We start from the raw sequence: 15,409 nt of genomic DNA on the forward strand, positions 1-15,409 counted from the left end.
TATTACATGTAGATGTACATGAACCTCACACTATATGTTGAGTTGAAGGTTTCATAAACATTTACATACCTACAGGTAAACTTTCAGCGCAATTATATCCACCTTTTCTCTTTGTTTTCGAAGACAAAAACTACACTGGTGGGTTTGGCTAATTCTAGGGTTTGACAAAAATATAATTGTACAAGCCCTCACAGACTACTGCTCTTAGAATATGCTTAGATAAACACCTGCAAACATGAGAAAAGATTGAAGGATTACAGTACACTCCATGTGAAGATACCTTTCCATCAAAGCAAGAACCATGCTAACAGGCATAATAATCACCACAGGAGACAATTCACCAATTCTGTCTCACAAAAAGAGCTAGCAGAACTGGTAAATTGTACAGGTGTTCAATGACATTTTTAAAGGATGTTTTCCTCTTAGTAAGGCTTATTTCTGATTTGTTACAAAACCACTCCATGAAAAAAACTGTGTATATAAAGAACCCTTAGATCCTGTAACACAAAACCACAGCTTTGTCAGAACAGGAAGACCTGAGGGTGACCCAGTGTCAGCCTATATTTATGTACATGCAGCAACAGTTCACTGGCTTACAATTAACAAGCTGACACAGTTTATAGTTTGTATAAAGCACACATCTACATGTATACTGGAAGGTTGATACTTATATACTAGGTCATGCTGGCTTCCTATCTGGCCGTATGTAGGAGGGTCTGCCAGCAACCTGTGGATGGTCACAGGTTTTCCCTGGGCTATGACTGGTCTCCTCCCACATGCTGAACATGAAAGATACGTGAAATATTCTTGAGTACAGCGTAAAACACCAATCAAATAAATAAATAAATGCCAAGCATAAGGGCACGGTGGGACCTATACTGACACTGTAAAACTAAGCTGGTTACCTATATTATGTACCTGTCTACCTTTTCTTATATCTTTTCTGTTCTTTACACTTTATACAGTGAATAAGTAGTCATGTCAGGCTGGAGTTATTGCTTGTTTTTTCAGATTGTTAAAACTGTTTAGTGGAAACCTAAAAGTCACATCATCTCAGTATGCCTGAAACATGAATGGACAAACACCTGAGTATGCCCACACCTGGGTATTTCAGAAACATTAATATACCTACATCTTGGTATATCAGAAAAATTAATATACCCACACCTGGGTATATCAGAAACTTTAACATGTCTAGACCTGGGTATATCAGAAACATTAATATACCTACACCTGGGTATATCAGAAACATTAATATACCTACATCTTGGTATATCAGAAACATTAATATACCCACACCTGGGTATATAAGAAACTTTAACATGTCTAGACCTGGGTATATCAGAAACATTAATATACCCACACCTGGGTATATCAGAAACTTTAATATGTCTAGACCTGGGTATATCAGAAACATTAATATACCTACACCTGGGTATATCAGAAACATTAATATACCTACACCTTGGTATATCAGAAAAATTAATATACCCACACCTAGGTATATCAGAAACTTTAACATGTCTAGACCTGGGTATATCAGAAACATTAACATACCTACACCTGGGTATATCAGAAACATTAATATACCTACACCTTGGTATATCAGAAAAATTAATATACCCACACCTAGGTACATCAGAAACTTTAACATGTCTACACCTGGGTATATCAGAAACATTAATATACCCACACCTGGGTATATCAGAAACAATGATATACCTACAACTGGGTATATCAAAAATGTTAATATACCCATACCTAAATTTTTATTCCACCATTTCTCCAAATAAAAAATTTTTTTTTTATACCTAACCACATGTAATTAGCATGAACGCTGCCAGTCTCTTTCTCTGAGTATAACATATATATTATTAATATGCTTATTAATTTAACACTTGGGATTCTCTGTGGACTTATTAACTTATCAGGAGATTGTCGTGCAAAAATGTTACTTATTACAGATAAACATTGCAATCTTACTGTACATATTGAATGTGAAGACTGAACACAGTGACAAAAGCGGGAAGAGAGCTGAGCATGTACTCACTGTTCATGGGGGCTGTAGATGATTGAGGCATTGATAGGTGGTGTTGTGTCGGCTCTTCATACTCATCATCTGAAACACAAGCATACCCGTGCAGGTAACTACTCATTGTCACACCTGTACTCAAGTAAAAGGCCAATTAAGCTACAGAAAGGCCAGGAGTCGTATCGTATCTGTGAGATCATATCAAAAGTATAAAGAACTGGCTCTCTATTTGTACACTTACATACTGTCCACTGGAATCTTTTTATTGATCCAGAGCATTTGTTAAACCAGGAAGTTTATTTCTGTTTTAGAGTATTGCTTATCAGTTGATTCGCCCCGATTTCAAAAACCCTCCACTCTTATCGATGATCTATGTCATTGAAAAATTATCAGCGGGACTACCAGCTCGTGAAGCAAAAGTATTAGCACAACAAGTATGCATTTTACTACAAGTGCCTCTTTGTGACCTATAAATTTGCCTAGGACACATATCTGAGGTGCTGCGATTGGTTTCTTTTTAGACATAGTGGTCTTCAACGAACGTCATAATGCATGAGCCGTGACACGAGCCACAATGACCTGTTTTTGTCACCAAAGCCCCAAGAATTACAGGAGTGGGGAAGTCCACAAAGTCCCTGATGAAGACTACATACTGGGAGAAAAACATACCGCCTTATTGTCCTGAAGCGCACATGAATTTGTGGATAGGACTTTATATCCAATGGCTTAACAGGGCAGGTGCCAATATTTAATTGCCTTCACTCTATGCTCTCTCGTGTACACATATTCCATACAGCATTGATCAGTGTAAGTCAGTTTGAACACACAGGTGTGAGCATCACCTGACTAACTAGAATGTGTACTTCATTCCAAACCACTTCAAGCACGTCAAGCCCCAGGCAAACTACCTGTTACTGTGTACCTAGCTATTAATGCACGCCACACTCCATTGTTCTGGCAAAAACACAATGTAAAACATTTGTCTGCTACATGTACCTCTCACTCATGTTTTTGAAGATAATCTCATGCACAATGACTAAATTTCACCTAAAGTTTGGTTCACAGAAATTCCCTTTCAGAGGCACACGAAGGCCTTAATATGATACTTTTGATGCCAATTAGACTTCAGTTTGTCTTCTAAGAAATTAGTCAAACAAAAAACCCTCTTAAGTGGTCTAGATGGCTGACTTAATAAGAATCAAACAAGCTGTGTCACTTAAAAACTGCTTGATTTTAGGTCAGATGCACAAAAATCAAATATATTTTCAGTTTTGAAGATGCGAGCTGAATGTATCACATATTAAGGATATTTTACAGATGGAAATTCAATATTTATATGGGTTTCATCCAGACCAGAGGGGCCAAGGTGATTAGTGTTTCAGCGTGGCGCAAATACCCAAGAGCCTCTCACCAATGGGGTTGCTGTGGAGTTTAGCTCATCCTGGCTTCCTCGCTCATTTTAAGTGGGAAAGTCTGGCAGCAACTTGCAGATGGCGATGGGTTTTCCCCAGGCTCGTTTTCTTTTCACCATAATGCTGACCGCTGTCACATAGGTGAAATATTCTTTAGTACAGCGTAAAACACCAATCAAATAAATAAATTCATCCACATAAATATTTTGTTTTTTGTGACTGTCCCTGGTGTTTCATGTTTAATCACAAAGGTGTCAGCAAATATAAAACTGTACACCAGCTGTCTTTTAGTGTGTCACTTCACTGAGATTAACGAATCAGTTCTGAATTTCTTCACAGCTGCGAATGCCTGCATGTACCAGGGAATATGGAGATTTAAATTACCACTTATGTATACAGGTACATGACAGTATACACGCCTTACTAACACTGCCAGAGCAAAGTACCAAAGCAAACATCAAGTGGCTCATTCAAGTGTTAAAATACTCCTCCTATTACAAAGGTAGATGATATACATACACACACACACACACACACACATACACACACACACACACACACACACACACGCATGCATGTATACAAAATGGTATACAGCGTACATACACATATAAGAAATTGACCATGACGTCAACAAAGTTTCACGGGGACTTCCACAACACAGGTAACTCATCATCTGTCAGTTGCTGGCATAACAGTAAATTTAAATGTATCCTGTTTTAAACCTTGATTCTTAAGCAATTGTTTTAATGAGTTAAAATCCTGCTCTTGCATCATTCTTCTAATTTTTAGGACAGATATTAGTAGTGAAGGAAGCAAAGAATTGCATTTCTCTCCGTTTTTGGAAAAGTAAACAATGAATATGTCGTTCATTAGATGGAGTGACCATGTGAAGAGGTGAAACTAAATATGCCTGCTACAATTACATATATATTGGTTTAAAGGAGCAGATCAGATGTCTCAAAAATTAGAAGAAATAGGGTATATCAGAAGGAAGAAAACCAAGTCCATCCTTACTGGAACTACCCAGAAATTAAAAAATTGTCACTAGCATTCACTCAATGTCACGGTCATTGGTCAGACAATTGAAAATGTACAAAATTTGAAGCTTGTTGGCCTGCATATAGGCCATACACATTCAAGGCAGAGTCACATTGACTCAGTGGGCAGTACTGTGTCTAAGTTATTGTCAATACTGAGGAGGCAGAAGCCTTTTCTTCCTTTTAAAACAAAACTGTTATTTTATAACAGTTATATCCTTCCTCATTTAATGTACGCCGTCCCTATTTGATCGAGTATATAAACTTCCAAAAACTGCTGCAAAACTTATCCTACACAAACATAACAATAAATCATCAGCTGAAACTTTTGAAATGTTACTCTTAAAGACTATACATGAAATTATCCTATACCAAAATAATCTCATTGTTTACAAATCCTTAAAAATGACCAGTATCCTGACTATATGAAGAAGTTGTTCCCATCAGAGAAGAGCCCCATCCTGAACTAAGATCATGTACAAGCAATCCAGTAAAAATTCCTTTTCCCAGCACAGAACAACTTAAGAAAAGCTTGTCATGTAAAATGTTTATATCACTGTGGACAATGTAACTTGTGACACTATACTTACTTACTTACTTACTATGTGGTAACTTTGACTTGGGAGAACTGCTGACAACAATTTTACCATGTCCGACCATACTGTCTGTGCTTAAGTATACACACTAATCTACTGAGTAAAATATAATAGCCACAGAATTTTACAGATTATTCCCCCAATTCTGTATACATCTGTATATTCTGTCTAATGCATTATCAAACAAATAATTCAAGTCAAATATTACTGTGTATGATTAAATTAACACCACTACATACTAGTAATCAGTGGTAAGTGTGATGACAAATCTCAGTCAACATCTTGGTCCTAATGAAAAATAATCTGAAAACCTTACTTTACACAGCTTCATATCTACAGATCTGCATGAAAACAATCATCTACTGATTTCAACCAAGGATGACTATATTATGAAACTACAGACAGTAATTATAGCCACAAGTGTCTTACCTGAGTTCTGCAGGTGAAGCAGCTGACTGGGTTGCTGTCTACCAAACATTGGTATGTAATGACTATCCATTGTTGTCAACATGGTTCTGATGATGCTAGTCTAGAGTCTTTACTGATCGCGAGCAAATTGTCACAAATTCTCCACCACAAAATTCTGCCTAAGCAAATCCTTAAGCAGGAGGATTTTTATATAAACTTCATGCAGTCACAACAGCAAATATAACCAACCTGCTTACTCACTGAGACACTAAATTTGGACAGCGGTGTATCATGATATCACCCACCTACTGCAAACCTCACAACTTACTACATCCGGAATGAAGTCAACCAAGTCCTAGCACATAGCTGTATGCTGACCTAATCTTTCCAGCTGAGAAGTGCTTCTGTCAACCTGCAAGCCTCTGTCCAGTGTCAGGGCCAGTTAGTGGGAGGGCTGAACAATGGCAGGTACTGACTGTGTCTGTCACAGCAAGTCTCCCTGAGGGACAACAACACTCCGCCTAATGACAAACACAGGGGAATTCAGCCAGTAGTCAGGCCTATTAACACTAACACAGGCTATCCATGTCACAACCTACATAACATCCCTTACAAAAGTCTGTAACAGTTGTGGCCGGGTTGTCTCTGGGTCCCATGAAGGGTTTGGTTAGTATCACCTAGCTATACATGTAGTCTCAAACTTGCCTTCATACACTGAATATAGACACAGCATATACAGTTACAACTGTACACCACTTTCATCCCCATCTAGCTATAAGCCCTATTCAGCTCAAAAGCCTTTTCATTATTTGCTTCCTGGTTTGAATAAATAGCCAACAGCGTTCTTTATAAACCTGTTTCTCATTGACATTTCAGCCAATAGAATGCCTCCAGGACCTACAGTGTGAATTCAACCACACAACTAGAAAGATCTCATGCTCCACAATTCCTTTCAATAATGTTTAACAATTATAATTACTCTCCAACAGAATCTCACTGACCAGTTCAGAAAAGTGACTACACAAAAGAGCTGGACAGGCCCTGCATATGTATGAATCCTTTCTGCACACAGTTTACCACTATCTGCATGACCTATGCTTCAACAAGCGTGCATTCAGCTGCCTTGTCTGCAGAATAATAGTTACAAAATGGAGTATACATGTACTTGATCCTGATGACTGCATGAGTAGATAGCTAGTAGAAAACTCAAAATTTCACAGATCTATGGATTCTTGTGCTCATGCAGACTAAAACAGTGTAGGCCCACAACACCAAATGAAATAAAGCCTTTAATCTGTCTCAATAAAATGATGCTGGCTGTGGATTCTCCTAGCTCTGAAACACATTTAGGTCCATTACTTAATTACTTTCAGCTTGACTTTCAGAGGTTGAAAAAAGCCAGGACATTTTATGAGTGAGTGAGTGTTTAGAGTTTAACGTCATACTTAACCAGCCAGGACATTTTGTGAGTGAGTGCTTGGGGTTTAACGTCATACTTAATAAGCCAGGACACTGAACCATAAGTACTTACCGGTTATTACTTCACAAAGGTTTTAATCCCACTAGCGAAGGTAAATATACACTCATACAAATTATAAGTTTAATCCAATATTTTGGAACATTCTGAAAGAGCTAAGGGGTGTACAGAATTAATTTCCACAATTATATGAAGCTTGCATCTTTAGTGACACAAATCACTGTAAGTGTCATTTTCATAATGTATGTATAAATTCCACTTAAAAAAAGTTCTTTAGAGGTTGAAAAGGTTAAAGATTTACCGTATATATGTTTACTTTTTGTCCCAGAAAAAAAATCATCGCTTTCAGATGTTACATAGTACTTCAAACAGAATCAAACAGATGGCCATTATATATTGATAGCAGCAAATTTATCAGCAAAATTTAAAATGGGATATTCTTATACAGTGTAAACAAACAAATAGCAGAACCTATACCTGTGCTGTTTTATATGACAAATTGCAATCTTGTATGAACATGCAGTTTGTGTTTTGATGGGAGATCTCAGCACAGGGCACATTTAAATGTTATTGCTAAGTTTACCTACCTGGTTTATACACTGTCTAACTTTGACTGATCTGCAACACTTATTTATTTATTTGACTGGCCCGGTGTTTTTAACACTGTGCTGAGGAATTATCACTTCTACACGGCAGTCAGGCTTTTGAATGGAGGAAACCACAATGGTTTTTTTTTTTTTGTTGTTGTTTTTTTTTTGATTGGTATTCTACACCGTACTCAAGAATATTTCACTTATATGATGGCAGCCAGCATTATGGTTGTTTGCAGACCTTCCCACGTGCGGACAGAGAGGTAGCCAGCATGAGCTAGACTTGAACTCACAGCTAGCGTGCTAACCAAGTGAAACCACTGTGCCTAGAGTAAACCATCCACCTTGGGTGGAGGAAACCGCTATGCTGAGAGTAAACATCCACCTTGGGTGGAGGAAACTGCTGTGCCTAGAGTAAACCACCAACCTGGGTGGAGGAAACTGCTGTGCCCAGAATAAACCACCGACCTTGGGTGGAGGAAACCGCTGTGCCAGAGCAATCCACCGACCTTTGGTGGAGGAAACCGCTGTGCCTAGAGTAAACCACCAGCCTTCATTTCAGGTACCTGACAAATCTTGATATAGGTCCAGCAGAAAAGGAGGTGAGAAATGACCTTAGCAGAACAATTCATTACACACAATAATACTGACCGCCAACATGACATTGCATGAACATCACATACCTCACAATGTGTGCTACAATGAAGGTTCCTGATATGATTCACATACTCTTACTGGTCTAGTGGCGAGTTATGTCTCGTCTCCTAACTGCCACCCAAGCTTGCATACAAGTACATGTATATCTTTCATCTTGCTATAAGACACAATACAGCCCAAATCTCTACACTCCAAGTTCGTGAATATATGTGTGCAAACTTTAATTAATGTCTACTCATCCTAGAACTAAAATAATACATATTTCAGTTAGATACATGGTCAGAACAATGCCTTTTGGGTTGTCATGTGTCAGAACTTCATACAAGTAGTTACAGTTGTTCTAAAAAGCTGCATTTAACATTGAAATCTAAGTCACAAGTCACCTCTTCTCCTCCAAATGCACATACTGCCCCTGATCTTCAACAATAAATTGTACAGTTTCAGGAGATAGGTGATTTATTGAATTAACGTCAGATGTTATGCACGGGGATAATATTATTATTATATAACCATGGTCACATCTATGGACAGAGAAAAGCAAAAGTGCTGGCAAATGTATGAACATTAAGAATTGAATTCTTGTGTTTAACACTATTCTTTAAATGTTTAACTTGAAAAGGCCCAGGAAGTTTGAGCACAAGTTTCACAGCCCTTGTCATCTAAGTTGCAAGCAAACTGCATGCCACATTACATGTTAAGAAAATAATAGCACCTAAATCTTTCCACGACAGACAGCAAATATTAAACGATAAAACAAAATTTATCATTAGTAGTGGATGTCCTGATCAGTTTGAATTAAGATCCAAAAAGTACATGCATATAATGGATTTGTATCCATCTTGGATATAAAGCATTCTTTGTTACTGAAATTTTGAATTTTCTCTGATATAAAGCACCAATTTGTTATAGAAATTTAAAGGACCTGTTCATTCTGTGGACTAACTGTACGTGTGAATAACATGCAAATTCATCTAGTTGAAATATCGCTTTACTCTGGACTGCTCTGTGCCACGCTCCTCAGGAATATAATTTTACTCTTTATTACAGCAGCAATTAGCTTTACAGACAAAAACCAGCACATCTCTCCACCTGCAGCCGTAAGTGGGAAGGTCTGCCAGCAGCCTGCGGATGGTAGTGGGTTTACCCCAGGTTGTGCCCGGTTTCCACCCACCATAATGCTGGCCGCCGTCGTATAAGTGAAATATTCTTGAGTACGGCGTAAAACACCAATCAAATAAATAAATAAATAAATCTCTCCACCTGTCAGACAAACTCTCATCTCTCCACCTCTCCACCTGTCAGACAAACTCTCTGACTTCTAGCCCCCTACACACCATCAGGAGTGAAACTCAAAACTGATAAGCCAGGGATAAGTGATGTATGATTGTAAGAGAACACAATATAGGTGTCCATACACACGGGCTATGTAGACCCTTCAACCCATGTAATTTACATCCAGCAAACATCCCATAATGCCAAATAAATCACAGTACAGTACTTATGACCATAAATCATATGTAACCCCATGTATAGGGTAGACCAAGCTTGTTGAGGTTTTATTTCCATCAAAAAAATCTAAATTATTTCTTTTCACTGTTTATTCCTATGTTTACTTTGGTGAAATAAACATCAAATCAAATCAACTACGGTAATTGTGGTGATAAACAGTTACCAATTTACCAATGCTTAAAACTACCATACTGGGTGCATTCAGTACACCAGGAAATTCAAGGTGAGCAAATAGCGAATGTTTAGAGGATATTCACTTAGTGCAGAAATAGCTCAAATGATCAGTATTGTATTTAACAGGGAATGACCTCAGCACATGGTAGGAAAAGAGTAAACTACTCATGTACCAGTGTAAACAAATTTTACAATATCTTAAATTACATATGACAAAGCTCAAATATTATATTTAGTCAAGAGGGCTTCAAATAGCTATTCAGTACAAAACTCAAATCTGAATTTCTTCTCTACTTTAAATAATAGGAAAGAGAATAGTCCATTTTTCCAGGCTTTAAATCTATAAAAAATATTATATAAGTTTAATATTATTATTTGATATACTAAATTATTTAAGATTTAAAGCAACATGAGAAACCTCTTTTTTGCAACAAATTCGTATGAAAATAATCCCTCAAAACAGATAGACTGTTCATATTTGCACAAGTCCAATTGAATGTTTGTTATTAGTATAGAATTATCTGTCACAAAACATCATCTTTGTATATGCAAGGGTAACATTCAAAATCAGAAATAAAGATCCCAAAATTTATATTGTAGGCCACATTATAACTTTCTCAAATGTTACAATAATCTTAACAATAGCATAGGCATAAGTCTGATGTTTACTGAAAGCCCATAATTTGAGCTATTGGTAAATACAGAACATGTTATTTTCATTAATTAACATAGATTTTTGGGTCAAAAACCCCAGGAATAGAATTTATAAGTGTAAAGTTTTGAAAGGTTTTTTGGATCTTAGATGTAAGTAACACAACCTTGATATATACATGTGTGTGTACGTATATATATATATATATATATATATATATATATATATATATATCGGGTGGGCATAAAAAAAATGGGCTGTACTTTGATGCTGCATTGCTCCATTATCCTTTGTTCAAACCCTTTCAAACTTTACACATTCAAATGGCATGATTTTGTTAATATACTGCCCAGTTTTCAAGGTCATAGCTTGAGTAGTCTGTGCACAGGGTTGAAATGAAAAGATAGCCTCAAAACCGCACGTTCTGGTGATCCACATTGCAACACCTGTCACGTGTCATGAGCAGAGTTGCGCGCTGCACCTGTGTGACACGCATCCAGGACTGTTGGCAAAAAATTACTCTTAAAGAGATTCGGGACTCAATCAGTTCATGGAAGAAAGGTAGATGGCGGACCAAATGATCAACTTTTCAAGTAAAACAAGGTAGAACATCATTTTGAAATGTCCGGAACATGCGTTTTTGACTCTACTTTGATTTTGGTCTCATGAACAGAAGTCTTAAAGGATGAAATTGAAATTTGGTCTGTATACTTAGGACATAATGGCTTTTGAGTGTGTAAATTTTTAGAAGCTGACATAAGAGGGTTTCGGAGATATTGACTGTTAAAGTATGGCCCATTTTTTATGCCCACCCGATATATAGCATTGACACAATTTATGTCTTCTTCCATACTTTCTGATTAGCCTACATGCAGCTAATTAACACACCTGAGCTTCTGGTCAGGTGGGAGGGAGAGTAAACCCCTAACATTCTCAGGTGCACAAGTTTACTAGACCAGGTTGTCATACATTAAACATTCCAGGCAGATTACTCCAGGCCTAGGTTGAGGTCACAAGTCTGCTATTTGTTGTTTGTACAAATCTGGACTTAATACCCACAATGATAAATCATTGGTATCACCTTTAAATTCAACTAAGCTGTTTTATCAGGTGTGATGGCTTTGTTTAACACGCTGTTGACAGGGAGTCTCATGGTACATTTAAACTGCATGCAGGGCAAATGAATGCATGTTTATCAGCATAAATCGTTAAATACATGAAGTCTGGAAAGATGACCTGTACGTGCATATATTTAGATTTTCACTGGAGGCATACATGACTGCTGATGACATTCTTCCAAAACCTGTCTTCTGGCATGTTTTCAAACACAGCACTTATTTATTACATGTGCATGCAGCTACGTTTACCTGTAATCACATAAATTTACCTGTGGTTACACCTACTGTAGACTTCTAATGACAGAGATTGAATAATGGATTTTTGTGTAAATCAATGTTATATACTCAAAAATTTTCTACTAATCTTATGGCAGACAGTTATATAGGTTGAGGAAACCAGAGTGCCAGGTAAACCAGTGATGTTTAGAAGGTTACTGACAATCTTCCCTACATGTTACATACAGATTTACATGCAGCTCGTGGAGGACCTGTGTTCTTCAAGGGTTCTGCAAACTTAACAGTAACACAAGCATTGCTGAAATCTTAACTATCACAAAAACTCTTTGAACAGTGAGAATAGGGGAATCTACAAATTCGCTGAGTAATGCCTTGGGATTGAACCAGCATCTCCTAGTCGAGCACCTCTATCACTGAGCTACATGTACATCCTGTGACCATAACAAAAGAGGAGATCGTGACTAAAAGTAGAAAACTATCTGTTAAAAATCTGAAATGACCAAATTATGCGCAAGTTTAATAACTTTATATAATTTCCCAGGATATTAGACATTTGAAAGTAAAAACATCCTACAATCCAGATATGTGTAAATGTCGCAAGAAGCATTTACCTTTTTAATTCTAGCAGACATACGTCATGTAAATGGTTTACATGTAAAGACATGTACTTACACTAATTATAACCTTTTTTTTCTACATAAGAATCTCATTTCTATACCTCTTTGTAGTAACTGTCATAATCTATGCCACAGGTAGTCTATATGTCCATGTCTACTACAATTTAGACCACTATTTCACCATTACTTCTCTGAAAATACTTGGATCAACCAGGGCAAACTTTACAGAAACAAAATGCAGTGGTAAATACATCTCCTTTTAAAAATACTGCAACACAATATTACAAGTTACATTACATTATTACATTATTATAGAATTTATTGAATACCATACTAAGAATATATGACAACAGCTTAAAATATAACTGTAACAAAGTCAACATTCCGAAAGTGGAATCAAACTGGTATAATAATGGACTGTTTCAAAGGCCAAATGTTGAAGCATACACCAATGAATAAGACATATTCTGAATCTACAGAGTTACTATACCTAGCCATGATGATGATGTTGTTACTGGTCAGAAGATACTACCTGGCCATGATGATGATGTTGTCACTGATAACAAAATACAACCTGGCCATGATGATGATGTCGTTACTGGTCAGAAGATACTACCTGGCCATGATGATGATGTTGTCACTGATAACAAAATACAACCTGGCCATGATGATGATGTTGTCACTGATTACAAGATACTACCTGGCCATGATGATGATGTTGTTACTGGTCAGAAGATACTACCTGGCCATGATGATGATGTTGTCACTGATAACAAAATACAACCTGGCCATGATGATGATGTTGTCACTGATTACAAGATACTACCTAGCCATGATGATGATGTTGTCACTGATTACAAGATACTACCTGGCCATGATGATGATGTTGTTACTGGTCAGAAGATACTGTCTCCAGGATTATCCATTACATTATAATTGCAGGTGTGGTCATCAAATGCTGCAGTCAGGGAGACTGTATCGCACAACAGTGTTCAAAAAGGCCACCAAATAACTAAACAACCTTTTTTTTTTAACCCACAGTGACAACGGAGTGGGGGAATGCTTTGATTTCATAGGTCCAGATAGAACAGGTATGAATAATTCAGACATTTAATCAACATACAAGGGGATATGGTTAAAAAGATCTGTCAGAATATAAAGGTGTCACTGACTCTCTGCTCTGATTAGATCCGCAACTAATAACTTGAACAGGTATCTGACTTTGTTATCTGATTGGGTCTATAAATGGTATGACTTCTCAAATACCTGTCAATTAAATATAACTGTACATTCACTCCATGAGGAAATTAAACTAATTATGAATACAATTTGGAAAGAATGCACACCTGTCTTACAAATGAACTGAAAAATCACGAAACAAGTGTTTCATGAATAATTCAGTAGTTCATTTAGAGAAGAAACGGAAGTTCAGTTGTGTGAATTTTTACGTGTAGTGATTGTAGTCAGAATAGGTAAGAGAAGCCACCTGTTCAATTAATACATGTATCTACAGACATGTTAATCAATGTATGATTATATTCAATGTGTATCCACAGAGAGACTATATTACATACGATAAAAATACCAGCAAGTTTAGTGATTAACAGATGTAGATCATGTTCACTATATATATCAAAAAAAAAATTTCAAAGACATTAGCCTGAGCAGTCAACCTGAAAACTGTGAAAAACAGTAACGCATGGGGCTCTTTTCTTAGTCTATTAAGGTGGAGCTACATCATTTCTTCAAACAATAAAACTGTTCTTTCTTTCTACTAAATATGAGATCTGTAAACGCACCTTTGTAATTAAAGAGACTATGGCTTTTGCAAGAACTATTTTATTCACAGACGAAAGTGTTATTTCCTGCTTATAAAAAACACAAGTGGCTGTAACTGATATGGTCTCATTAATTGAGATTCCACTGAATCAGCAATACTGTTTTATTCCTTACTGAATCACAATGTTTTAGTTCACTCATCATTGTTATCTTTAATAAGAAAGATACACAACTTAACCCAACAGCTTTCTCTTGGGAGCCAGCAAAAAGACAATGCTCAACTGAAGCTCCTCGTCAACAAAAATTAGATACCTATCAATCCACTTAATCAGTTTATGATGTAAAGCTGTAAAATCATTGTGAACTTTATGATAAAGTAAAATGAAATACCCAATCATGTAGAGGTGGCGTTAAGCCATAATCATTCATTCAAGACAATCATGTAGATGAATGTATCACTGGGGCTTAACAGCACGACTACAATTTTACGGCAATATCATGAGTCATTAAAGAGAATGCTTTCTCCATCCATCATATCAACTCTCACTATGCAGTAAGCATATCAGAGCGAAAAATCCTTCATTCCATTCTTTCACATTCCACTGCATCTGATTGAATCACAACATGTCAATGAAAAGAACTGTTAACTGAACAGTTGTATCACCATGTTCTTTCTATTTCCTGATACAGATCCACAAAAAAAGCTGATAGATTTTTTCACATGGTCCTGATAATATAACATATTCAGGTTGGACACTTGATCTTCATCAATGATACAGCAAAAAATTTGCAGATGGATATGGCTGGCAAAAAGCAATTCAGAGCACATGTATAACCAGTCACGATCAGGGGAGATAACTTTTGTACTACCCAGCCTAGCACCTATGCACACCACTGTCTTGTTAAAGGTAAACTTGTGATTTAGCAGCTTTTCTCACATGATAGTTCAGAATTGTCCCCTCAGTTTAATGTGTTTGTAACTGATGTGTGTCAGTTACGACGTTTTGTCGTGACATGTTTCTTCAGTTTGTTGCGCTGTAACTGACCAAATTGCTCACAATCATTAACCAAATGTCTTTCATTATATCGCCAGCAGATCAGATCTAATTGA

The 15,409-nt window shown here is 36.8% G+C and overlaps 1 protein-coding gene across 6 annotated transcripts in view; it reads right to left on the reverse strand.

The window, feature by feature from the left end:
• Positions 1–15,409, reverse strand: part of LOC135467777 (lymphocyte cytosolic protein 2-like) — a 78,306-nt gene that overhangs the window by 10,138 nt on the left and 52,759 nt on the right. For all 6 annotated transcript variants that reach the window (XM_064745617.1, XM_064745618.1, XM_064745619.1 and 3 more), the window contains one exon: positions 2,051–2,119. In XM_064745617.1, the coding sequence (XP_064601687.1) occupies positions 2,051–2,119 (69 nt within the window). The remainder of the gene's footprint in view (positions 1–2,050; positions 2,120–15,409) is intronic.

Source organism: Liolophura sinensis, chromosome 6 (genome assembly GCF_032854445.1).
Source record: "Liolophura sinensis isolate JHLJ2023 chromosome 6, CUHK_Ljap_v2, whole genome shotgun sequence".
Taxonomy (NCBI): domain Eukaryota; kingdom Metazoa; phylum Mollusca; class Polyplacophora; order Chitonida; family Chitonidae; genus Liolophura; species Liolophura sinensis.